Source organism: Balaenoptera acutorostrata, chromosome 2, assembly GCF_949987535.1.
Source record: "Balaenoptera acutorostrata chromosome 2, mBalAcu1.1, whole genome shotgun sequence".
Lineage (NCBI taxonomy): Eukaryota > Metazoa > Chordata > Mammalia > Artiodactyla > Balaenopteridae > Balaenoptera > Balaenoptera acutorostrata.
In genome coordinates this window covers 67452015-67478987 of record NC_080065.1, presented here as the reverse complement: position 1 = coordinate 67478987, position 26973 = coordinate 67452015, and the positions used below count along the sequence as shown (strand labels likewise).

Sequence of the window (26973 nt, the reverse complement as noted above, 5' to 3'; positions counted from 1 at the left end):
ATGAACAGTGAGCAAAGCAAACTTTGAAGAAGCAGCCAGCAAGTTAGGAGGGAGACAAAAATGAGCAGTTTCCACTTTAGAAAAAGGGAACAGACTGTACAAAGGTCCAGAAATAAATCACACCTTAGTGTGCTGTGAGAACTGTAAATAGTAGGGAGCAAAACATAATCAGATATACATTTTTTTAAAAAAATCATCTTTGGGTAATGCAGATAGAAACAGAGAAGGGCAATACCGGAGGCATGGAGATGCTTAGTTTCCTTAATAAAAAGTCTTTCATGAAAAGGCTTTCATCTGAGTGCCTTTCATAAAAAGTGATTTTACAAAAAGGCAAGATGATATAATACTACTTCTTGCAGAGAGACGTTTTCATCATTGATCAAAATAGTTCATCCACTAGAAGGGGAGGAACTGATTTCTCAGGTTCCCTTTGTGGTTAATAATCTGCTGTTCTATAAGTGTGTGTGCACACCTGCACACGCATGTACACACACACACACACACACAGAGCTGCATTTCCAAGAAATCACTATCTCACTGAAGGAAATGTCTTATTTCCAATTTGTTCTGCATACTCATGTCAAACATTTCCTGAGGCAGAGACATGCTAGTGGATGTGTGGGTCTGGAGCTGCGGGAGATAATGGAGACAAAGTCATCAGCGCATGAGTTACAGGAGAAGCCATGGTCACAGATAAGATCCTAAGTAGTGTTGAAAGTAAGAAGATGCCCCAGGAAAGAACCACGGGTAACATCAACACTTAAGGTGCAGGTAGAAGAAGAGGTACTCATGGAGAAAACTCAGAACTTACCTTTGCTTAATATTTCAAAATATAGGGTAAGTTACTGAATCTTGAATACTCTTCTAAGATGACCAAATCTGTCTTGGAAATTAATATTTTGCCTAAAATACCATTTTAGATACTCATCCCACACTTTTCAAAGTTTTCTGCCCCTCCCCCCTCCCAACCAGTCACTATTTACAAGCAGAATTTGCATTTTGGGGCTTGTGGACAAAACCAATAAAGTACCTATGGTATATGTATAAAAGATTGACAAGACCATATCAACTAAAAGAAGCAGAAGAAATTCAAAGATGGAATCTCGAAAAAAATGAATTCAATATAATTTAATTTTAAAAGGTCTTAGGACTAATGGCTTGCCAACACGGCATTCAGTTATAAGAAGCCAGAGACCTACACTGAAGAATCTTCTTGCCTAAAATTACAGAACTGATAAAACATATGGGGCACAACACATAAGAAAGCATAACCTATTTATAAAAGCCAATGTGGTTTCAGTAGAGTAACATCTGACCTCAATAACCCAAGTGAATTCTTTGAATCAGTAAGTATAGGGTAAAAGCCATTTATACTTTCTAGAAAGTCACTAGAAAAATTTGCACCAAAGAGGCCATTTTATAGAATAAAAAGTAGTGGGAGTGGAAAATCCTCTGAAACTTGAAACACTTGTTCCTGAATTTATGAACTGTGTGATTGCCCTGGAAGCTAAAATAGGCTAAAAATATAAAAAAGATCCTAAAGGATTTAAGAGGATTCATGGATGACTGACAAATAATGGGCTCTTGAAGAACTTTGGGAGATCTACCTTATATCTTGCTAAGTTCCCTTGTCACCAATTATTTGTTGTATGATCTCACTATAGACGAAAACTAGGCCCTAAACTAACCTTTGGCTGCCTATGTCAGAGACAGAATATTAGCCTGGATGCATGGCACCTAATGTTAGTACTAAAACAACAACAACAATAAATATATAGCTGAACTACTGACTAATCGGCTGAAGATTTTCTCTAGGTATTTGTTTGGAAGACATGGCAAGTGCAATTAAGATATAACTGGAATTCTTTTGAAGTCAATTTTTTTTATAAACACATTTTTATTTATTAATATTTACTCATTTATTTTTGGCTGTGTCGGGTCTTAGTTGCGGTGCACGGGCTTCTCTCCAGTTGTGGCGCATGGGCTCTGTAGTTGTGGCGTGCAGGCTCTCTAATTGTGGCACACGAACGAGTTCAGCCCCACGGCATGTGGGATCTCAGTTCCCTGACCAGGGATCGAACCCTCATCCCCTGCACTGGAAGGCAGATTCTTAACCACTGGACCACCAGAGAAGTCCCTGAATTCAATTTTAATGGATTAGGAAGCTTAAAGTTTTAAAACTATGACTTAAAATAAAAATGGCAAAGGAAGAAGTTTTTGTGTGCCTGTTTTCAGCTATATATGTTTTAGGCTGGTCTAAAGTTCATACTTGAAAGCACTGGAGTTCAATGCATGGAGTACCTTCTCTCAGCCTTTCTGGGAAAGGAGGGTCCCAAAGAGTACATGATCAGCCCCTAAAGAGCATACAACATGGTCTACTGAATTTATCTCAAATTAATCCTGTTTATACAAAACAAATTTAACAACAGAAATAAAAAATTTAATTTGCATGAAAAAGTCTGCTAGCAAGTCTGTTTCTGTTGAATATCTCAACCAACCAAATAAAATAATAAGAATAATGTGGATGCTTTAGATGCCTTTCTATCAGCCAGAAGGCAACACCCCTTATATTGCTGTCCGCAGACTATCTACAGAAAGCCATCTTGTCTGCTTTTGCTCCATGAGGTATCTTTATCTCGTTTGAATACTGAACCAAAGTAGATACTTCCATTTTCAGAATTCCTTCTTTACCTAGTCAGTTTCCCCTGTCAGAAGGTCTTCATGGTCAAGAAAAGAAATCGTAATGACCCACTAAAAGCTGAAGTGATTTAGTAACCAATCATCATCAGAACAGTATCTTAAAGCTTAGGACTAACAGTAACAGCATCTGCTATCCTTTGCCAAAGATGGCTGTTTACTAAGCACAGCATAAGATGCAGCCGTTAGTGAGGCTGCTGTGCAGTTTCAGAGACGATACACGTAAAGCCCCCAGCACAGTGCTTGCTACATGATAAAGAGCTCAGAACTGGCAGTGAAGATTACTGCCTCATTCTATTCCTTACAGCAGCCCTGTGAGGAGGTACTGTACCACTGCAAAGGTGAGAACACGGTGGGCTAGGGGGTAGTGAGCTGCAGCCTTAGTGGGACTGACTCAGTTGACAGAGCCCACTAACAGCACCAGCACTACACTCTCCCTGGTCTGTCCATATGGGAAGCTGTTCAAGATGGATTCAATGCTGATTTTAAATCTAGGCTCTACCAGCTGTGAAACATTAAGCAAGTTATTGAAGCTCTCTGAATCTGTTTACTCATCTCAAGGACCCACCCTCAGAGGATGATTCTGAATATTAAATACTGGTACATAGTAAAAGCACAATAAATAATAGCATTCATTCATTCAGTCCGTCAGTCAACATTATTTGGACTCCTACTACGTGACAGGCATAGGTCACAGCTCCCAAATCTATCTGCATGTCAGAATCATCTGGGAGCTTTTAAAAATTCCAACTCCCAGGCCACACTGGAGGCCACTGAAATCACAATATCTGGGGGTTGGATACAGGCGTTAAGTATTTCGAAGCTTGCCAGGTGATTCCAACGTGCAGACAAGCTTGGAAACCACTGTGTTTTAGGCACCAGACTCACCTACCTTCCCTGAAAGCACACCTAGTTTACTCATCCTACCTTCTTAAACATCTCACATCTAAGCCCTCTTTCAGATTCCTACTGTTACTTCTTTAGCTCAGGTCCTCAGAACCTCTCCGTGAACTTGCTAACTTGTTCCCCACCCATGGCCACTTTGTCTGCTTCCACACACAAGCCAGCTCTGATCCGATCACTCCCATGTGCAGAATCACTGAATTAACCTCCTCTGGCTACAAGCTCCTCAGCCCAGCCTTCAAAGCCCTCAACAAAAGGCAGTGCCCCATCTCCCCAGCCTCTCTCCCCCTACACCCTTATGCTACTGATGACCCAAACTTACTGGTTAACTCACTTTCTCCAGGCAGACCCCATGTCTTCCAACTGAAAGCAGACTCGTTCTTAGGGACAAGGAAAAAAATCTTCCCGATAATAGTCTATTGCCAGATACAAAATAAAATCTTCCCTGATTGAAAACAGTGTTCAGATTAAACACACAAAAGACAATTCCTTTTACCTTAGTTTAAGGAGTGGCTGGGTCACCCACTTCTTTAACTTCCGTTTCCCAAATGAAGTTTTAGTATGGTCTAAAACCCAAAATAAACTTCCTTTGGTTTTCATATCAGTCTAAAAAAGACCAGAAAACAAGGTTTATTAACTAGATGATTGTATTTGTACCAAAACTGCTGCTGTTCATGCGTCCTCATTATTCCATAGATCTCAATTTTAAATGTTACGCCCTAGCATAAAACAGAGCTCAAAACAGGTGTTCATTTAATGTCAGATGAATGAATGTATACATACACACATCCTTATATACACAAAGTACTGATATTTTACACAAGAAAGATATAGTCTATGTATAGTTTTTAGTTAACTAACGATAAATTATTGAGAAGTCTCTTTTGAAATGTTTGTCCTAAACATCTCAAAAATATAACTGCATCCTTTCCTGTCTTGGAAAGCACAGTGAAGATAATTTCATTTTCCTTTGGCAATTCAGTATCTCCCACTACCTAAGAGTTGCCATTCTAAAGACAGATACTCTCATGACAACACTGAATAAGTTTAAGGAGAGAAGTGAACCTGTACTGCACTCTAGGACTGTACCCCTGAAGGGTTTGATTTTAGTCTGTTTTATTAAATCCTTAGCAAAAATTTATCTATGCTTTGCCACTTTAAAGTTAAGCCATTAAAAAAATTTTACAATTAACTGGAGATGGTATTAAATTTTACCAAGGTTTCATTGTAGTACAAAATGTCTAATAATAGGTTTAGTTCTATTTGAAACATAAAGTTGTTTTCACCTGATTTTTTTCTTTTTTTTTTACTCTTTCCTTTTCCTTCAAATCAACGAGCAGGTACTTACAGAATACCTCCTGTGTGCTCAGTAGAATAACTGGCAAAGGTATATTACGACATGGTCCCTCCCACAGGGCTCTTACATCCAAGTGTGGGAGAAAAGACTCCTAATGAGGACACAATGCCACCTGGCAGAAATCAACTATAAAAAGTGTGCTATAACCTCTCCAGGCCTTAGGAGTTTAAAGCAGAGCACACACGGAAACTACGGTGGTCATGGAAGGCTCTCTGAGGACTAGCTGGGCAGGCAGAGCAGACCTGAGGAGAATCCACATCAGTGACTGCACCATCCCTTCCTGAGACGAGAGCCCGACTGCCTGGACCACAGTAAAGGGTCCCAGGAAGAGTACGGTGGAGGGGAATCATTCTCTAATTACCTGGCATCACTGGAGAAGCAGGCTCAGACAAGAGAGGGAGAGGTGGGAGAGACCTGAGTCCTGTTATACCTTTGCTCTCCCTGACAGCCAGCTCCCTCCTCATGACCGCTTTCCATTGCTCTATGGTAAAGGAGGCCAAAGCCGAAGCACAAAGACAAGCAGAAGATGCTAATTCTCAGCTTCTATTTCTACAAGGGCCCAAGCCCTGATAAAGAAAGGGATTTTAGAGGGTATTCTGATGACGGATGATTTCTGCCTTAGGAATTTGATTTCAGAACTGACTCCACTGTAATAGGATGTGAACAGGGAGGATGTGGCAGAAGTAAAGAAATCTTGGAATACCGGGGCTGTGTCTGCAGGCTTTGACTGTGGGCTCTTCTTCACCCCAGAAATGCCCTTTTGTTTGCTACCTCGGGGATGTAGACAGAGTTGATGAGAGACTTGCGGGAAATATGCTCAACTTCTGGATGACAGAATGACATGGTAAAAATGTTATTGCATAAAAGGAAGGCTGACCCCAGTATACAAGGACAGCCTGGCAGAGGGAGAAACCAAGTGAGAGAAACTAGACAGCAATATACAAATCCAGGAGTCAGGAGAATAAATTCAGCATTTACTTTAATTCACAGCAGTTCTAGTGATTCACAGCAGATGGTTCAGCTTTTCCACTACTTACTCAAATGACTTGGAACTGCTTTTTCTTTCTGTGACTTTATGCTATAATAACATTAGTTTTACAATATAATATCTCACATTTCCAAGTGATAGTTTAATACATGAAAGCAATAATTTTAATGTCTTCATTATCCTTCTCATTCATCAATAAAGGGCAAGTAAACAATGATGGAAGTTTGTGAAGTGGAATATTATGCATCTTACAGTCAAACAAACTGAGTATCAGAGAAACTTGTTTTATATGCTGGATAATGAAGTAAGACTGCAGACATTTCAACAATCAGTTAAAAGTATGTAGAAAAAACATAACCAAGCAGACCAAAAAAATCCACTTTACATTAATCTCCAAAGATGATGCCTTTCCAAAGAAATATTTGATAAAGAAATTATCAGGATGGACACATTGCTTCAATCATTAAAAAGCACAGCTCTATAGCTCCCAACGTAACCCCCAAGTAAGTATTTCATGTATTTGGTTCTCAAAAAAAGTGAGCACTGCAGTTACCAGCAGATGTCAGGCAGAGCTGTCAGCTGAAGACAACAATGTCTTCACCTGCATACCTAAGAACAGACTGCTACCTTATCCCAAATTTTTTTTCAAAACTATTTTGAATCTAATAGGCCTTATGTTTACCTGACCTGATTCTGAAGGATTTCCAGGTTCCTTAATGTTGTTCCATTAATTGTCATAAATTCCATTTCACCTGACAACTGTTTAAAATTCCTGTAAAAGAATGAAATATGAGCCATGATGTAAGTGCATAAAGAAATAGAAAAACTAATTTAGGCATTAGAAATACTCCAGTAACATGATTTCCTGCGATAGGAAATCGAACCAAAAAAAGCCAAAAAGAATATTCATTATGAGAGTATCTTCTATCGACGCTGGGTGCTGTTAGGTAAACTGCTGTGAAAGGACAGCTGTTGTCACACCAAAACCAAGAACTAGGAAGGGAAGTAATGGTACCAACAATTTTAAATTTTTTTTATATTTCCAGTAATAGAACCAAACATAGTCTTTTATCACTGGCAGAGCAAGTGGTGATCTCTTCAGGAAAAGCTATGCAATTTGCTAGAAAAATATGTCAGTATACTTAAAAACGTCCTCCTTATTCTTTAGCATGAGATCATCCTGACAAATACTTTAAAAGCTTTTAATCAACATTCCGGTATGTGCAAATGTTATTTACTCTATAATTAAGGCCACAAATTAATGTGGCTCTGGTTTAGTAGAGTATAAAACTGAAAAAGTAGAAATTACTTCCTTAAGTTCAAAGAATTCACATTCTCCATATGTCCCTGTAACTATCCCAAACTAGATTAAAAATTCAATAAATTTCAAATAAACTTGACTATTGAGTTCAATGTGATTAATAAATATATGTACAATTCAAATTTTGTCCTTATTAGTCTGTCATGTTAAAAAGTATATTAATCAATGCATTACTAATCCAGTAATTAATTTCCTTTATAAGCCAGTCCTTTGACATTTCTGTCCACAGCACTTACAGATTTGATGGCTCATTATTCAAAGCAAGAAAAATAACAGCAAGTCACTAAACTATTTGGAGGGAAAGCATGAGTGTTTGCATCATAAAACTAACCCCCCTCATCATGGCCGAAATACGATGTAAATAAAATCCAGCTTCCTAAGCCAGTTATGGAAGCAAGCTTTCATCCAGGAATCTAGAGCCTAAAATCAGAGCCCAAGGAGCCAGTGCTCATTGAGAGATGCCTCCACTTCTAGATGACTCCCACAACTAAGGTTCCAGAGCCCTGAAAAAGAAATAACTTACTGCATATTAGGAATGTTGCCTAGTAACTGAACACTGTCCCCTGGCAGTGTAATTTACCTGCGACAGGTTTGACCTAGCTTCCAAAGGATGACTTGTTAATGATTTTTAGAGGGAAGCAACTCCAACACTGATAGTAGGTGTGTGTAGACCATTCTCTCCTTCTTATAACCGTGAACTTAATTTGCCTTGCATTACAGTAATTTAACTTCTTCTGCTATCCTCATTAATAGATCTAAGCTCCTTGGAGGCATGGGTTCTTTGTGTCTTATACATTTTGCAGCACCTGCAGAGCCTAGCAGAAAGTATATGCTCAGCAAAGTTCTGCCATCTTTCTATGGGGAGGCCAGTTTGGGTTTGTTTGGTTTCCTTTGAGTCATAAAGCCTAGAAATGTATGTGAAACACCCAGAGACAGTAATAAAATGTAAAGCATTATTTTCAGGAAGAAACAATTAGGCAGTGATTTGCTGTACAGCTGACAGATGTTCACACACCTTCATGGTCAAAGATACAAGTTGGAAGTATTGCTAGCCTGGACTCTGAATTGCTATCTAACCAGTTCCCATGTGTTTAAAGAAAAGTCATTTACTTCCCCTGTTCTTGACAGGTTTAACCTACACCTAGGGGTGATTAATGAACACTTGAATACCCTAATCAGACACAGACTCTTGAAGGATGCTTAGTTGGCATCAAGAACCCACAATTCGGCAGCATGGACATCTGCACTGATCTTAATAAAAGAGATCAACCACTGGACAATATTAAGTTAGATTGATTCCTATGGAATGATAATTACCAAGCAACTATAAGAACTAACTATGCTTTCAGGTTTCCCATATGTTTGGATAAGGTACTCTGGAGTTCTGACTCTTCCTTACAAATACAAAAGAAATTTCCTTCTGTCAGTGTCTATTTCCATTAGGAATTATATATATACTTTTGAAGTCAGGGTTATATCTGCCAGCATCCTTAGGAATTCGATAGTATATGATCACTGATCAAGCAATTCTAAATTATTTATCCTTTTGGAGAAAACCAAATTTTATGTGCTTTGAAATAAACCTTATAAACAATGCCTGGCTAGCATTCATCCTGTGTGAACTTCCATAGAAATCTTCCAAGTAACATGGGAAAATACTTCATTAATATTTCAGACAACAATAATACAAAGGATGCTTTTTTTCCCCTCAAGTTTTATAATGGGAGAAAAATGTTCTTGCTGAAAATTGCCAAAGAAATTTAAGATTCTACATCATTCCTATACTACTTAAAGAAAAACAAAACAAAAACAAAAACCAATCTTTCTGATTTAGACAAAGGCAGCAAAGGTGTAGACCTCATGTGAAAGATCAACCCCTTACAAAGATTCTATTTAAATACTATTAATATTATTTGAAAATGAAAACAGACACAAAAAAAAAAGACACCCTACCACATTACATATGAAATCTATAGTGGAGAATAGTTCTCTATGTAGTTTTCAGAGTTCATACATTCACCATTTTTCTAACCTTTTGATGGTTAATTTATGAATTATAAATTGTATCATATGACAGAAATTGTTTTATTGTAGATTCACTTCTAATTTATTTGCAATTAAAACAAATATCTTTGCATTCCTAAATGCTGCCAGTATGCATATTAAAGAAGAAAATAGGAAGAAGGGTGTATAACAGATCCCCAACGAATCACTAGGAGAATACATAGGACTCAGCATATAGTCATACTCACAGCTATGATTTATTACCATGAAAGGATACAAAGCAAAATCAGAAAAGGGAAAAGGTACATAAGGCAAAGTCCAGAGGAAACCAACGGCAAGCTTCCAAGAGTCCTCTCCTGGTAAAGTCACACAGGATGTACTTAGTTTCCCCCAGCAGTGAGTTGTGGCAACATGTGTGAAATATCCACCAGAGAAGCTCATTAGAGACTCAGCACCCAGGGTTTTCACTGGGGGCTGTATTCACATAGGCACCTCTTCCCTACCGTGTACCAAAATTCCAGCTCCCAGAAAACAAGTAGGTGTTCAGCATAAACCATACTGTCTGCAGAAACCGTTTAGGTACAGTGAGCCATTCTTACCAGAGAATGCTGGAAACCCTCCCCAAAGGCAAGGTCTCATATGCCAGTCAAGGGTCAAGCTTGCATGTAGGGTTTCCTAAGGATAGCTGGCTCATCAGGTTTGCCACGTTAATCTTTTCTTGCATCTCTCTCTTTTCAAATTCTGTTTCTCTTAAAAGTATCTCTGTTGTATTTATTTACTTTTGTATTCCTTCTAGTTTACTCTTTATTCCTAAACTGATCTTTTTCTTTAATATATAGTTCATTCTCAAATCCTATCACCTCATTTCAAATCTTTCCTATTTCTCATCTATTCTCATTTGTCCTTTCACATTTAGCATCATTTCCTTTTAGCTCATTTTGAAGTAGTAGGTTATAGTTTTTATTTAATTTGTGGGCATGTCTTTCTGGCATGCGTTCACTTTCTGTAAGGATATTATCCTGCTCCTTATTCTTTTTTATTATAATTTCATACGGGATTTCAATTTGGTTCTTTTCCCATTGCTAATTTTTAAGTGAAAATTAGTTTTCCAGAAGTTTCAGAACACGGACATTTTTTAGGATAGCTGATGTTACTTTACACATCTCCCTCTTCTGTTGTTTTCTTATGGTGTTCAATCATGGCACCTCACTTCTGCTTTCCTTCGTAAAAGATTCAATGCATCAGTACTGTCCTTTAACCACAACTAGAAAATTATACAAATATATATATACACACTATATATATATGTGTGTGTGTATATATATATATACATTTAAAACTGTTTTCGGGCAGTTGGACATCAGGCAGCATAGAACTGTGATCCCTGAGAGAAGAAAAACAAAAGAGGTAAACACTATGACTAACTCCTTGGAGAGACCAAGGAAAGTAGAAGTTGTGAGACAGAATGCCAGAGATGACAGAGCTGCATACAGAGAGATGCAGAAGGGTCCCCTCAAGTCTTTGGCCAAGCACTGATCCTTAAATATGTGGAGGACCTCACATGGGATCAGGGAAAGAACCACAAGAAACAGTAGGACGAACAAGGGTTCACATAGGGCTTAGAATAGTTTGCTCTCTGACTAAAGAGAGTAGAAATACCTCAAAATACTTAGGGCATTGGGTAGAAGTCTTGGAAGTGTATTGCTTTCAGGATGGGATTAAAATAGACATAGACAAGGATTTCCCAATCTTGGTACTAAATGATATTTTACTGAGATAGCTCCTATCTGTCCACCCCGCCTCTGCAGAACAGGAAGTAGCTTACCCAGGATCGATATGATATAGGGTAATTCTTCAGAGAGCCAAAGATAAGGGGCTAGTGAAGGTAAAATACGGAAAGGCAAGAAAATTATTCTACTACCCTTTTTTTTTATTCCACTGGCTTTTAAACTAGCATTTTCCTAGAATGTCAATTGCCAGCTTTTAAATCTCTCAACTCTACAAAGTTAATTACTCTTTTAAAAAGCTGTCTATAAGGGGCTTCCCTGGTGGTGCGGTGGTTAAGAATCCGCCTGCCAATGCAGGGGACACAGGTTCGAGCCCTGGTCCGGGAAGATCCCACATGCCGCGGAGCTACTAAGCCCGTGCGTCACAACTACTGAGCCTGCACTCTACAGCCCGCGAGCCACAACTACTGAGCCCATGCACCACAACCACTGAAGCCTGTGCGCCTAGGGTCTGTGCTCCGCAACAAGCCCATGCACTGCAACAAAGAGCAGCCCCTGCTTGCCACAACTAGAGAAAGCCCGTGTGCAGCAACAAAGACCCAGTGCAGCCAAAAATAAATAAATTAAAAAAAAAAAAAAAGCTGTCTATGTTAGTAGCTGTCCTCTTTATCTTCAACTTTATGGTCTGTGAAATAAGAATTGAAACCAAGAATAAGAAAGGTGATGAAGTTTTATGAATGCTTTTCAATACCACTTCTTAATACTACTTCTCAATTAACTGTGCATTAGTATAAAGCACAGTTTTATATTATAGTGTTGTAGTCAACACTATAATACATTCAATAGTTATCATGAATACCAACTGACAGAATTCTTAAGCTTTCTTTTAATTCATGTCAATTAATATTTTTAATATTCTTTAGCAACAATACCACACAGCTCATTCTTGCCGCAGAATATTCTATCCAGAGCAGGTAAACTTCTTACCTAGTACTTACCAAAATTCAATTCAATAGTACTTACCAAATTCAATTTAAGAAATGTTTTTAATATAACGCCACCCTTTTTTTATTTTTGAGAAATCACTTACTTGGGTTTGGAAAGCACCTTTTCCAAGTTAAACGCTTTCAGGTATCTTATTATGGCAGCCAAAGAGCAAATCACAGGCTTTTCCAAGTTAATGATACCAGAAAAACTTTGAGAACCTAAAAAAACAGAATATACACCTTCATTAAAGTTATTATTCATTATTAAAAACAGACATTAAGTTAAATAAAATTTAGTTTATGATTTTTGAAATAATAATTTAGACCGTTATCTCCTAAAATTCCCTTTGGAAAAATACAGAAGTTTACAAATACCTAGGGTACGGAAAAAAGGGCATTTTCTGATGGTGGATGACCATTTTTTGGAGAGCAACAGAGCAACTATTTTCAAAGTGTAAAATGCTCATCCCCTTTGACCCAGAAATACTCCAAAATGCTTGTTAAAGATGTGTATACCAGAAAGTGAGTTGAAAAATCTTTTCTAGTAGTTTCTGCTTTATAACAAAGTCAATCAGCTATACATATACATATATCCCCATATCTCTTCCCTCTTAAAAAATTAGACACAACCTAATTGAACATCAATAAGGTATTACTGGGCTTCCCTGGTGGCGCAGTGGTTGAGAATCTGCCTGCCAATGCACGGGACACGGGTTCGAGCCCTGGTCTGGGAAGATCCCACATGCCGCGGAGCAACTAGGCCCGTGAGCCACAATTACTGAGCCTGCGCGTCTGGAGCCTGTGCTCCGCAACAAGAGAGGCCGCGATAGTGAGAGGCCCGCGCACCGCGATGAAGAGTGGCCCCCGCTTGCCACAACTAGAGGAAGCCCTCGCACAGAAACGAAGACCCAACAAAGCCATAAATAAATAAATAAAATTAAAAAAAAAAAAATAAGGTATTACTTAAATAAATTTCAGTACATCCAGATTATTATGCACCTACTAATGGGAATGACTTTCCCATTAGCTTTCCATCTGGTCTCCCACCTTTATCCCTGTGCCCTATACGGTATTCTTAACAGAGCAGCCAAAGGAATCCTTTTTAAAATGTACGTCACATAACTAGATTACTTTGCTTACAAATCCTCCAACATTTCCCAACTCACTGAGAGAAGCAGCACAAGTTCGTACAGGGTCTAAAAGTCCCTACACAACCTGCCTTCCATCTCCTTTCATCTCTGAGCTCACCTCCTAATAGTCTCCCCCTTAGTTACTCTGTCCCAGCACCCAGGCTCCTTGATATTCTTTAAACACACCAAGCACTTAAGATATGTTGTACTTACTGTTGTCTCTGCCTGAAACACTGTTCCTTCACACGTCCATGTGGTTTTCCCTCTTAACTCCTTTAATTTTCATTCAAATCTTTGTTCAATTGCCACATTCTCAGTGTGGCCTTCCTTCACCACTCTACTTAAAAATTCACCTCTTCCCTGCCTTTCTGTATAGTACTCATCACCTTTAAACACTATTTTACTGTACACCTCCCCCTATTAGACTGTAAACTCCAGAAGGGCAGGAATTTTTGTCTGTTTAATTCCTTACAGTACATAAAATGCCTCAAATAGGCATTCAATAAAAATTAGTTGAAAGAATAAATACGTTATATTAAACAAATACATAGAAATATGTATGTTTATGTGTAGATCTGTACATCAAAAAATTCTTAAGGATTTGAGGGGAAGGACTTGTACTTTTTTCCTTACACACAACTATGTTTTAACTTTTTTTGCAGTAGGTATTTATAACCTTTAGAAAAAATTACAAGATATCCTCTACAAATCTGTAATATAAAATATATTACTTTCAACTATAGCTTTTTATAAAACCAAGGTGTAAATGACGAGTTAACAAAACTCTTTTCCCTTCTACTGAGAATTTCATCTTTTAACTGTCTAGCTCTGTTCCCCAGGAAACCTGACGAAGATGAAGTGCCACTGTGTTATGAGGTAGCATTGCGTATGGTAAAAATGACCTGAAATCAGTAAACTGCATCTGAACTAGGGGAAATTATAAATATCTGACTCCAGAATTTTGGCCTTCCTTGAGTACACTGACTCTTTGAACTTGGCATGTCCTTTGGAGAAATTCCAGCAAGAGATAAGGTTTCCTATAGGGCATGGGGCTTCTAAGCCAGGGCAGATCCTGCATCCCCCTGATGAAAGTCTGCTTTCTTTGCAACTGAGCAGTCACTAGAGGAGGGAGGGGATTTTAAGCGCCCAATGACTCTGTGGACTGCTGCAAAGACTGCTGAGTACTCCTCCCACTAAGAGGAACAGCGTCCTGTCGGCAAACTGGATTTTCTGTCCTATATCCTTCTAAGTGAATCTGATGCCAGGAGTGGCTTATGATAGTTTCGTGACTTAGTCTTGTCTTTAGTTGAACATAAGATGATGATCCCTTGGTGATATCTCGGACTGCCATTATAAGTGGGTTACACTCTCAGACGCTTGATTCAATTTGGCCAAGACATCATGAGATTAAAAGGGATGGGGAAAGAAATGCCAACAAGACATTGATGCCTAAGAGGGAGCTGGGGGAGGCTGGTCTAACAGTGAAAGCTCTGCAGCTTGTGATAGGGGATAAAATTGGATCTTAGCATAAGCTGGACTGGCAGGAATGAGGGGTACAGACCAAATCAAACAGATACTTGGCTGAGAAAACGTGAATTAGACAAACAATGGTAATCCAACATCTTAAGACCCTGTCACTAATGTTCTGGTATTTTAATTCTGGCCATCAATTTTTGGAAATGCTAGCTAGCCTTCATTAGGAGATTTACCCAGACATTTTATAAAATTGCAGGAAAATCATGGGCTATCTTTTAAAGGAAGCAAAAAGGAAGGTTCTTCAGTAACTAACTTGTTACACTCCAATGAATATGTCAAAAACATCAAGTTACTAAATGGTCATAATTACAAAGAAGCAGCTGCAGTTGTGCTTCTGACCAGTTATTAATCAATAACTATCTAGTTTCCATTAGAGTTTAAGTCAAACTTGCACCTTTATCCAAATCTCAACTCAGTTAAATTTGAGGACACATGGCTAACATGTATAAAATATTTAGCTTTACCGTCAACTACGTCTTTTGCATAAAATTCTGTAACCTCTTGGAAAGCGTGGCTGTATTCAAAACACATGCTATCCATCCTTTCTACTCGAATTCTGTCATCCCGCACGCTGAAAGAAAAAAATGCAAAATTAAAAAATAATTATCCATAATCTTGCACTATCTGTATTTAGGCCTTGACCTGACCAAAATAAATAAGACTCATTCCTTATTCTCTCCCAAGTTGAAAAAAAAGAGACAAGGAGCTAAGGTTTCCCTGTCAAAAGGCTGCATTTCATAAAATATTATTACTTTTACTACTGGTATTTTATATCACCTAGCACACTGTGAGTACTTTATATATATTGTTATTAAGAACTCATTAAAATTAAGGTCAGTTACCTTAATAAACACAAAAGGGAGAAAAATGGAAAAGCATCAATTTAATTGCATCAATTGTTTAAATCCACTAGAAACAGAATACATCATTAATTTCTTTGAAGTGGCATCTTTGGTTGGCACTATGCTAATAAGTCCATTTCTTCTACCACAGCCTCCAGTCAAATATAGTAAATTCCCCTTAAGTCAATTCTCACTCTTTCTATAAGTGGTTCTACACTTTTAAAAAAATATGCATATATGTGTGTGTGTATATACATAAATGATCATGTAAGTACATAAACAAAATCATCAAATCATCATCCACGCTAGTAGTGCATTGTCTTTTCCATTTTCTAGTTTGCTTGACTCCCCATTCCCCTCCGCTCCCCTCCTTCCTCTCCTTTCCTAATCACCTCACTCACAACCCCTGTTAACAGCCTAGGAGGAATCCTTCCTCATTTTTTTCACGTTCATATGGTCATACGTAAGTATGTCATATACACCTACTCATACATGCATTGTTTTATAAAAAGGGGATGACTTTATACAAACTTCCCTGCATCTTCTTTTCTTCACTAAATAATAACTCTTGGAAATCCCTCCATATAAAGTGACCTAGCTACAACTCATTCTTTTTAATGGCTGAAAAATACTTGATAGTATGTAAAAGCCATAATTTATTCCACCATTTCTTTACTATTGGACATTCACTTGATGTTAACATTTTGCCATATGTTGCTTTAGAATATTTTTATCTAAAAATAAAAATTACAGATACAGGTGTATCCTGCACACATCCCTCTTCAGTCATATTCATCTACCATCTTCAGAAGAAAACACTACCTTCAATTTGGTGTCTATTAGCACCAGGTATGTTTTTATACTTCACAATATATTTTAGCATCTTTACACAATACACTGTATCATTTCATGTTTTAAATTTCATATAAGCAGTACTTTATTACACCTATCCTTCTACAACTTGCTTTCACACTCAGAATTATGTTTCTAAGATTTATACATGAAGATGGACATTTTTTTTAACATCTTTATTGGAGTATAATTGCTTTACAATGTTGTGTTAGTTTCTGCTGTATAACAAAGTGAATCAGCTATACATATACATATATCCCCATATCCCCTCCCTCTTGCATCTCTCTCCCACCCTCCCTATCCCATCCCTCTAGGCAGTCACAAAGCACCGAGCTGATCTCCCTGTGCTATGCAGCTGCTTCCCACTAGCTATCTATTTTACATTTGGTAGTGTATATATGTCCATGCCACTCTCTCACTTCGTCCCAGCTTACCCTTCCCCCTCCCCATGTCCTCAAGTCCATTCTCTACGTTTGCGTCTTTATTCCTGTCCTGCCCTTAGGTTCTTCAGAACCTTTTTTTTTTTTTAGATTCCATATATATGTGTTAGCATACGGTATTTGTTTTTCTCTTTCTGACTTACTTCACTCTGTATGACAGTGTCTAGGTCCATCCACCTCACTACATATAGCTCAATTTCGTTTCTTCATATCTGTTTTTAAATTTTCAATTATTTCTTATTTTTGAGTAAATTTTTAAGATTTGCTTTTCAAATTTAATTCACCTGAATTTATTTTGGGGGATGGTGTGAAGTTAGAAATACACTTTTATTTTCCATACGATTATCAATTAAGGATCAAGCACCATTATAAAACATTCCATCTTTTCCTACTAATTTAGAATGCTGCCTCCACATTTCTGTATACGTTGTGACCCTGTTTCTGGCTTCTATCCTATTCCACTGATCTTTTTGTCTATCTCTGTATCAGGACCACAGTACTGTAATTTCCATGGCTTGGTATCAATATCTGTGGCAAGGACCCTACCTTGCTTTTCAAGATTGTCTTGGCTATTCTTGGGCTTTTGAATTTCTTTAGAAATTTTAGGTTCATTTTGTCAAGTTTCACAAAAACCTTATTGGGCTTTTGACTGGATTTACAATGAATTAATTTAGAGAGAAATGATATCTTAACAAATGAAGATATCCTATTGTTAAAGATGGCATAATATCTCTATTCATGTCTTTTATATCTAACAATAATGTTCTGTAATTTTCTCCATGTTATATATATCTTTGGTTGTGCTCACTCTTAGATATATTATAGATTAATACTACTGTGAAGGGAATCTTTTCTTCTATTACATTGACTAAAAGCTTATCACTGGTGTACATGAACCTAAATTTTTATATGTAGCAACTATGCTAAACACTTTTTTCCTGTATTGTCTATGTACGAATTAATATCATCTTCAAGAAGAAAATTTCTATTTTTCATTTCTTTTTCCTGTCTCGCTACACTACTGGCTAAGACCTTCAGGGCTGCGTTGAACAAAGGTAAGGCTAACAGCCATCCTTTGCTTTCTTACTGATACTAATCGGAATGCTTCCAAAGTTTCGACTCTTAAATATGATTTTTACTAATGGGTTTTGGAATAAATGACTTACTAGCCTGAGGTTTGGTAAGTTTCCCAGTTTTTGCAAAAATAAAAAAAATTAGTCATAAAGGATGACTGAATCTTAGCTAATGCTCTTTCTATAGGTATTAAAATAATCACATTGTTTCCGCTCACTTAATCTGGTAAGATATTATTCATATTTTCTGATGCTGAATGATCTTTGCATTCCTGGAATACATTATACTTGTCATGATGTTCTGCGTTGCTTAAATAAAGTTATAAATTTGATTTCTCAGTGTTTTTCTTTTCCCCCAGAAAATCTGTGCCAGCATGCCTAGCTCCAAAGGCTTTTTCTGTTCCTACTGCAAGACTAGACAGGCATAAGCTGCTTCAGGAAGAAATCTAAGAGGGAGGATTTTCTCCCATCTGCAGTGCTGAAGAGGATTTTTCCACCTTAATCCAATGGAGAGAGTATCAGACTAACTATTGCAAATCTCTTATCAATTTTTATCTTCCTGTAGACACCCTTAATACCTGGATTTTTAGAAGCCTACTGCAAAGCTATTTAGTAACTCAAAAAGCAATGAATGACCTTAGGTGAGTTCCACAATGCTTTTGTACAAGTTCCTAGAGTGAACACACGAGGCAGCTGGTAACTCAATTACTGTTCTAATATTTTGTTTGAGAAGCAGATAAGGATTTAGAAACACATTAAATTTGATAAAAATGGACTTGTCAGTTACCCTTGAGGCTTTCATGGAAGCATTACAAGAGTGTTAAATTCAACATTCTGCAATCTGTATATAAAATACCCTCATGCAAATTTTTTTCCGCAAACTGATTGGAGTTATATGTGAAATCTCTTATCTGTGTTTCCCTAGATTTCTTTATGGTAAAATCAAATCACTGTATCTTTGAAACAAAACTCTACTTGAAACACTATATACATAGAGAGTAATATCCAACCAGAATTTTGTCAAACTAGATTTTAGTAAAATTTCTATATTCAACAGAGAACTGTCAATCTTGGTTTCCTCAAACTGTAGCCTGTAAAATACCTGCATCAGAATCACCTGCAACACACATTAAAAGCACAGATGCCACACCCCAAATGTGTTCCATCTGAATTCAGCAAGAAGCTGGAGGAGAGGGGGTATTTTCATTTTCAACAGGGTTTTCGGGGTGACTCGCAGGTAAACTGAAAACACTCATCTACACGAACAATACTGGCAGCCATTGTAGGACTAGAGTACAAAGTGGAAATATAAATCTTCTCCAAAGACAGTCTATGTTTTTAGCTGCTCTATTAGAGGTGAGCAGTAAATATCTTTTCACCAAAAAATTAAGGAAGTCAACGATGGTCCCATAATTGACCAAGGACTTAAAAAATTATAAAAAAACACCTTCCCACCCTCTACAGAGGCTGTTTGTGACCAGAGGCTGAAGCCTTCTGAACAGAAAAGAGGCTGAACAGAGGCTATGCTCCTCCTCCGTGGGCCTGGGGTGGCAACTGCCCTTCTGCACTGGATGGGAGGACTAATGTCAGCATGTGAGTCTCAGTCACTACATGGGGTATGCAAAGCTGGACTGTTTTAAGATTTCTAATTTTATTTTATTTTTTTAAACATATATTTATTATTTATTTTTGGCAGCATTGGGTCTTAGTTGTGGCACGCGGGACCTTCGTTGAGGCATGCGGGATCTTTCATTGCAGCGTGCGGGCTTCTCTCTAGCTGTGGCAGCAGGTTTTCTCTTCTCTAGTTGTTGCACGCGGGCTCCAGAGCATGTGGCCTCTGTAGTTTGTGGCACGAGGGCTCTCTAGTTGAGGCACACGAGCTCAGTAGTTGCGGCACTCAGGCTTAGTTGCCCTGCAGCGTGTGGGATCTTAGTTCCCTGACCAGGGATTGAACCCATGTCCCCTGCATTGTAAGGTGGATTCTTTAGCACTGGACCACCAGGGAAGTCCCAAGATTTCTAATTTTAAAAAATCCTTTTCAGGGGCTTCCCTGGTGGCGCAGTGGTTGAGAATCTGCCTGCCAATGCACGGGACACGGGTTCGAGCCCTGGTCTGGGAAGATCCCACATGCCACGGAGCAACTGGGCCCGTGAGCCACAATTACTGAGCCTGCGCATCTGGAGCCTGTGCTCCGCAACAAGAGAGGCCGCGATGGTGAGAGGCCCGCGCACCGCAATGAAGAGTGGTCCCCACTTGCCACAACTAGAGAAAGCCCTCGCACAGAAACGAAGACACAACACAGTCACAAATAAATAAATAAAAGAACGTGAATTTCTTTAAAAAAAAAAAAATCCTTTTCATATGTTACATGCCTCTGTGGTGCCAAATATATTGTTTTTGAAAAATTAAGTGGCAATAAAACTCTCAACAAGTGTGGAACCTACACTAAAAAAAGGGGGAACTTTAGACCCAGTAATGTCAACTTGGACATAAAATTGGTGATTCTCTGGTGCTGAGTAGCAAACTACCTACAAAGATTTTGATAATGTTTAATTGTGACCAAATGTCAACTTACCAATTTATGATCTATGCTGACTTTTGAAACTATAATTTTTATAGATGAAAAGAGCCTTGCTAAAGGCTGACAATCTACTCTAGGAAAACCCAAGGCCTCTTCTGACAGTGTATTTATTGATAATAATAATACAGATTGAGTTCCAAGCTTGCTGAGTGATTAATTCTTTCCTCTGAGGATAAAATGTAATAGAGATCGAGATTGAATAAAACAGACTATGTAACATAGTTACAATGCCTCTATATTAGAATTAGGATGAAATTCATTAATTTATTACTTCTTATAATAGGGAACCATCACTTTCTTAGAAGACTGAGGGCATTATGTCAAATTATAAAGACAACCACTAGAATGAAAATATCAGAATAACCCCAGAAGAACAGCAAGGAAAACAGACCACATAGTGGAAGATTCTTTAAGATATAAAAATAGAAAACTAAATATGGACAAACTAATATCAAATATATCTACCATAATGACAAATGTAAATGGACTAAACTCACTTATTTAAAGAAAATTAACCTCGGATTGGATTACAAAAGAAGAAAAACTGGGACTTCCCTGGTGGCACCGTGGTTAAGAATCTGCCTGCCAATGCAGGGGACACAGGTTCAAGCCCTGGTCCGGGAAGATCCCACATACCGCGGAGCAACTAAGCTCGTGCACCACAAATACTGAACCTGCACTCTGGAGCCCACGAGCCACAACTACTGAAGCCCGCGCGCCCAGAGCCCATGCTCCGCAACAAGAGAAGCCACCACAATGAGAAGCCCATGCACCACAATGAAGAGTAGCCCCTAATGCTGAATACTAGTGGTCACAGTAACTATTCTTGTTATTCTTCTGACTTTTTTAGGTCTATTATTAGTGCTTGCTATTGTTTCAGTTGTATAATCTTACACAGTATAGAAGTTTCCTGAAGCATTGTTGTAATTTTTGGTGTGGTCTTGTAATTAATAATGGATGAATGGATGTTGAATTTTATCAAAATACTTTTCACATCTGTCTAGATGATCATATATTTTTCTCCTCTACCTTACTAATGTGATGGGTTATATTATTAGATTTCTTTATGTTGAACTGTTTTTATATTCTTCAGCTAAGGCATCACACTATCTTGTATTTATCCTTTTTATTATACTGATGGATTCTGTTTGCTAACATTTAATTTTGGAGATCGATTATGTGATTTACACCTTAAAAAAAAAAAAGAGTAGCCCCTCCTCGTTGCAACTAGAGAAAGCCCACACAGCAACGAAGACACAACGCAGCCATAAATAAATAAATAAATAAATTTATTAAAAAAAGAATAAGAAAAACTTTCTACACTACCAATAGAAGCAAAACTTAAAGTAATTCAGAAAGGTTAGAAAGAAAAGGTTGGCTGGAAAAAAATTGCCGAGATGAATATATTAGGCTAGTGCAAATAAAAAGAAAGCATGGGACAAGATTTTCTTATCAGGCAAGATAAAATTCAGGACAAAAAGCATTATAACAAGTCAAAGAGAGGTACTTAATGATAAAAAGGACAAGATGGAAGAAAAGCTTTTCACCCCATATCCTTACAAGAGTTTTAGATTTTTGAACCATTGGAATATACCACTTATTCAAAAAATAAAATTGTTTCTTAAGAAGAGAGAAAGAGGGCTTCCCTGGTGGCGCAGTGGTTGAGAATCTGCCTGCCAATGCAGGGGACACGGGTTCGAGCCCTGGTCTGGGAAGATCCCGCATGCCGCGGAGCAACTAGGCCCGTGAGCCACAATTACTGAGCCTGCGCGTCTGGAGCCTGTACTCCGCAACAAGAGAGGCCGCGATAATGAGAGACCCGTGCACCGCGATGAGGAGTGGCCCCCACTTGCCACAACTAGAGAAAGCCCTCGCACAGAAACGAAGACCCAACACAGCCATAAATTAATTAATTAATTAATTAAAAAAAAAAAAAGAACAGAGAAAGAAAAAGCAAAGAGTGGATTACAGGATTTACACAGGAGCTCCCAGGAGAAGATGTTTGTCCACTTCCCTGGACTTAAACCTGGGAGGCTAGGAGTCCGGGAAACGGAATGGCTGCAACCTTCCTGCTACCTTGTGGAACATAAGAGGGCAAATGCCAGAGGGAGAGACAAAGGAGAAGAGCCCCTAAATCCATCCATGCCCAATTCCAGCCTACCTTCAAGCTTTTCACTTACATGAGCCAGTATGTTCATTTTTAACTTTTAAAAATTCAATAAGAACTCACTATAAAGTATACAGTTTTCAAAAAGCAAAGAAGGAGAGAAGGAAGTGGACACAATCACACAGACAGCATCTTAGAAAGATGGCAACCTCTACTGTTGGCCAGATGGGCAATAGTGAACTGAGGTGAGAAAGACCCAGTTTGATTTCAGCTGGTGAGCCTGCTTCAGACCAAACCAAGAGGGAGACAGAGTACAGGTCAGAGACTGTAGAGACCAGGAAGCCCCCAGCCACCACTACACACACAGTTTCCCACCAAGCAGAGATAAAGGGACCTTAGACAAGTTACCACTGGGGGCTAGAAATTAAAAGCACATTTAGGGCAAGCCCCCGCAGGGTTAGAAAGACCCGAAGTAAGGAAACGCTAGGACCTAGCCCCAGAGGACAGGCCTGTTGGGGAGCCAGAAGAAGAACTGAGAATCGCCTCACTCACTATGCAAACTCCATGGGGCCTCAGACAGAGGAGGCCTAAGGCCCAGGAAGTAACCAAGGCCTGCACGAATGGCAGCTGTGCCTGCTGTTCAAAAGACTAAGACAGGAGGTCTTATCTTATCTTACCTTATCTTAAGGTAAGAAGTCTACACTAGGTAAACTCACGTCTTTCTAAAATTTTCTCTAGCTTTTGATTTTACTTTTTCTTTTATAGTAGTTGTTACTTTAAGAAAAAAAAAAAAAAGGTAACACTCCAACAAAAAATTGCTCATCTGTCTGGAAACTGCTAACCTGACAGGGAAGTATTTCTATCTGCAATGAGGTCAGGAAAACTAAAAGGATTAGAGCGCTCAAACTTGGGGAACCAGGGGGAAGAGAAAAACGAAGGGGGAGGGAATGGAGGCAGAAAGCCCAAGGGTCTAGAGAAGGCATCATTTCTGCCTATAGTCATAACCTCCCAGCTCTTCTTCCCTGACTCTGGAAATCTTCTCTGAGGATGAACTCCCTTGGAACAATACTTTAAAACCTCCATCCTTTTCTTAATCTTTCAGTCCATCCCAATCCTGGGTCTTTTTGCCACCCATCTCCACATACCATACCCCCAGCCCTGTGCACATATTCTTACTTAACAAGCCAGCCAAGATTCACCTCCTCTAAGACGCTTTCCCAGAAGAATAACCACATGCTAGGATGGCCTGTGCTTTCTACTGAACATGTGGGACTGCAGTTTGTAAAGTAATACCTTCAGAAATAAAGCTACTTTGTTTGAAGCACACATGCTTTTTGTCAGGAACTTTACTGCCAGAGATAGAAATACAAACTGTAATATGCATTATAAAGGAATGAAAGTTTCATGGAATATTAACCAAAATAATGTCAACTGTGCTATAAAACATTACTCCTTTTGAAGTTCAGAAGCAGAGGTGAAAGAAAGGAATGGTTGCTTCTTTGTGTGTTTTTACTGAGAAGCCGTATAATGGAGTGGTTCAGAGCCTATGCTTCAGAGCCAGGAAGTCTGGATCAAATCCCAGTTCTACCACTTAGTAGTTGGATAACCCTAGACTTGACAGCTCTCTGCCTCAGTTTCCTGGAAATCTGTATTAAAAGAATAGTAGCTCCCTCACAGGGGGTTTGTGAAGATTAAATCAGTCAATAAATATTATAAAGCCCCTAGAATAGTGTCTAATACATAGTGTTAGCTATTGCTATTATTATTAACATTATTACTGCTACTTAACAATGAAAGATAGGAATAGTCACGTGCTCAAAGGAAAAGGGGAAAAAAGGGAGAGCGCTTTAGAATAGATGAAAGTGGGCAGGACAGGCACAAAGGAAAGAACACATCAGCGATGAAAAATATTCTCAGTAGATACCAAGATGTGTCTCTCACGGTACGTTTTTCACTCCAGGGGAGAAGAGGATGAAGATGAGGAAAAGCTAATGTGGGATTTCAGAACCCACTACCCCTCCCCAAAATAGCACCTCACCTACTTCTGATGCTTGAAACGCCTTTAAATAGACACAAAGCATTTTCATTTCACAGGTAGAAACAAAAGAAGTCACTCAAAGGTCACTTAAATAGCAGTCTTCAAAGATGACAAAAGATACTGGTTAATTTTAAAGTTTAACTTTAGAAAAATTAACAAAAGTTGCTAAACTCTAAAACCAATTACCTAGACATGTACACACTGCTATATATAAAATAGATAACTAATAAGGACCTACTGTATAGCACAGGGAATACTACTCAATACTCTGTAATGACCCATATGGGAAAAGAATCCATGGGTTGGCCAAAAAGTTCCTTCAGTTTTTAAGTAAAAATAAAAGACATTTTTCATTTTCACCAAGAACTTCATTGAACAACGTATTCACCATTTTGTTCCACTAACTTCTGCCATTTTTCAGGCAACTGCATAATTCCATCTTCCCAAAACTTTTTATCTTTTTGAGCAAAGAACTGTTCTGGGAGCCTTTTATAGTCTTCCAGGGAATTGAAATTTTTTTCCACTAAGAGAATTTTGTAAAGACCAAAATAAATGGAAATCTGAAGGTGCAATGTCTGGTGAATACAGAAGATGAATCAGAACTTTCCAGCCAGTCTGTAACAGTTTTTGCCTGGTCATCAAAGAAACATGTGGTCATGCGTTATCCTGATGGAAGATTAGGCGTTTTCTGTTGACTAATTCTGGACACTTTTCATAGAGTGCTGCTTTCAGTTGGTCTAACTGGAAGCAGTACTTGTTGGAATTAATAGTTTGGTCTTCTGGAAGGAGCTCATAATAGAGGACTCCCTTCCAATCCCACGATATACACAATACATCACCTTCTTTGGATGAAGACCGGCCTTTGGTGTGGTTGGTGGTGGTTCATTTCACTTGCCCCACGATCTCTTCCGTTCCACATTATTGTACAGTATCCACTTTTCATCGCCCATCACAATTTGTTTTAAAAACAGAACGTTTTCATTACGTTTAAGTGGAGAATCGCATGTAGAAATACGGTCAAGAAGGTTTATTTGGCTTAACTTATGTGGAACCCAAACATCAAAGCGATTAACAAAACCAAGCTGGTGCAAATGATTTTCAGTGCTTGATCTGGATATTTTGATTATCTCGGCTATCTGCCGTGTGGTGTAACATTGACTGTTCTCAATTAATGTCTCAATTTGATCGTCATCAACTTCAACTGGTCTACCCAACCGTGGAGCATCGTCCAGCGAGAAATCATCAGCACGAAACTTCACAAACCACTTTTGACACATTCAATCAGTCACAGTACCAAAAACTCAAATGTTCAGCAAGTGAATGGATAAACAAGTTCTGTAGCAATTCTACTGAACAATAAAAAGGAACAAACTACCGATACACTCAAAGCATGGGTGAATTTCACAGGCATCATTCTGAAAGGGGCTGGACATGAAAGAGTACATACTGTAATGATTCCATCTATGTGAAATTCTGTAACAGTTGAATCAGATCAGTATTTGTTTGGAGTAGGAGGTGGACATGGGGAGAAAAATGACTGCAAAGAGGCACAGGGAACTTTCTGGGAAGATGGAAATGTTCTACATCTTAATTGGAGTGGTGGTTATATTGATGTATATATTTATCAAAATTGATTTGACTCATATACTTAAAATGTGTAAATTGTATTGCATGTAAATTATACTTAAGGTTGACTAAAAATTAAAGCTTTATATATTTGCCATATATAATTTATAGCTGAAAATTTTCTATTAAAAAATTTGAACATTTTGGTACAGATGAACCAGTTTGCAAGGCAGAAATAGAGACACAGATGTAGAGGACAAACGTATGGACACCAAGGGGAAAAGTGGGGGGTTGGGGTGGTGGTGGGATTAATTGGGTGGTGGTGGGATGAATTGGGCGATTGGGATTGACATGTATACACTGATGTGTATAAAACTGATGACTAATAAGAACCTGCTATATAAAAAATAAAATAAAATTCAAAAAAAAAATCTGAACATTTAGACCAACAAATTCCTGTGCCAGTGTGTATTTCAAATACATTTTTGGAATAAGATTCTAATTCAAGTATTTATTCAGCAAAAAGCAATGGTGCAGAGAAGTATCTCATTTTGAAGAAAAACATTTAACTTCAAAAAGTACATTCCATATTTACATGCTTTGAGATGATCATAGTTTAAATGTCATCCACTATTTCATATACACACAATCATCCTAACACGAAGCAAATTTTTACAAAATAATTTACGCTTCCTGTGGTTCAAAGACATTTCTGTTAATCACAAAAATCACAGAATCATTACCTGACATTATATGCCCTCGAGAAAAAGCAAAAGAAATCCTACTTTTCTGAGAACTTTAGAGTCTTATATAATCCTGAAGAGA

At 38.2% G+C, this 26973-nt stretch overlaps 1 protein-coding gene across 2 annotated transcripts in view; it reads right to left on the bottom strand.

The window, feature by feature from the left end:
* Positions 1 to 26973, bottom strand: part of MSH3 (mutS homolog 3) — a 191087-nt gene that overhangs the window by 119858 nt on the left and 44256 nt on the right. For both annotated transcript variants that reach the window (XM_057540254.1, XM_007179766.2), the window contains exons 9-12: positions 15114 to 15220; positions 12088 to 12202; positions 6633 to 6717; positions 4097 to 4206 (exon numbers count right to left, since the gene is read on the bottom strand). In XM_057540254.1, coding sequence (XP_057396237.1) covers positions 4097 to 4206; positions 6633 to 6717; positions 12088 to 12202; positions 15114 to 15220 — 417 coding nt within the window. The remainder of the gene's footprint in view (positions 1 to 4096; positions 4207 to 6632; positions 6718 to 12087; positions 12203 to 15113; positions 15221 to 26973) is intronic.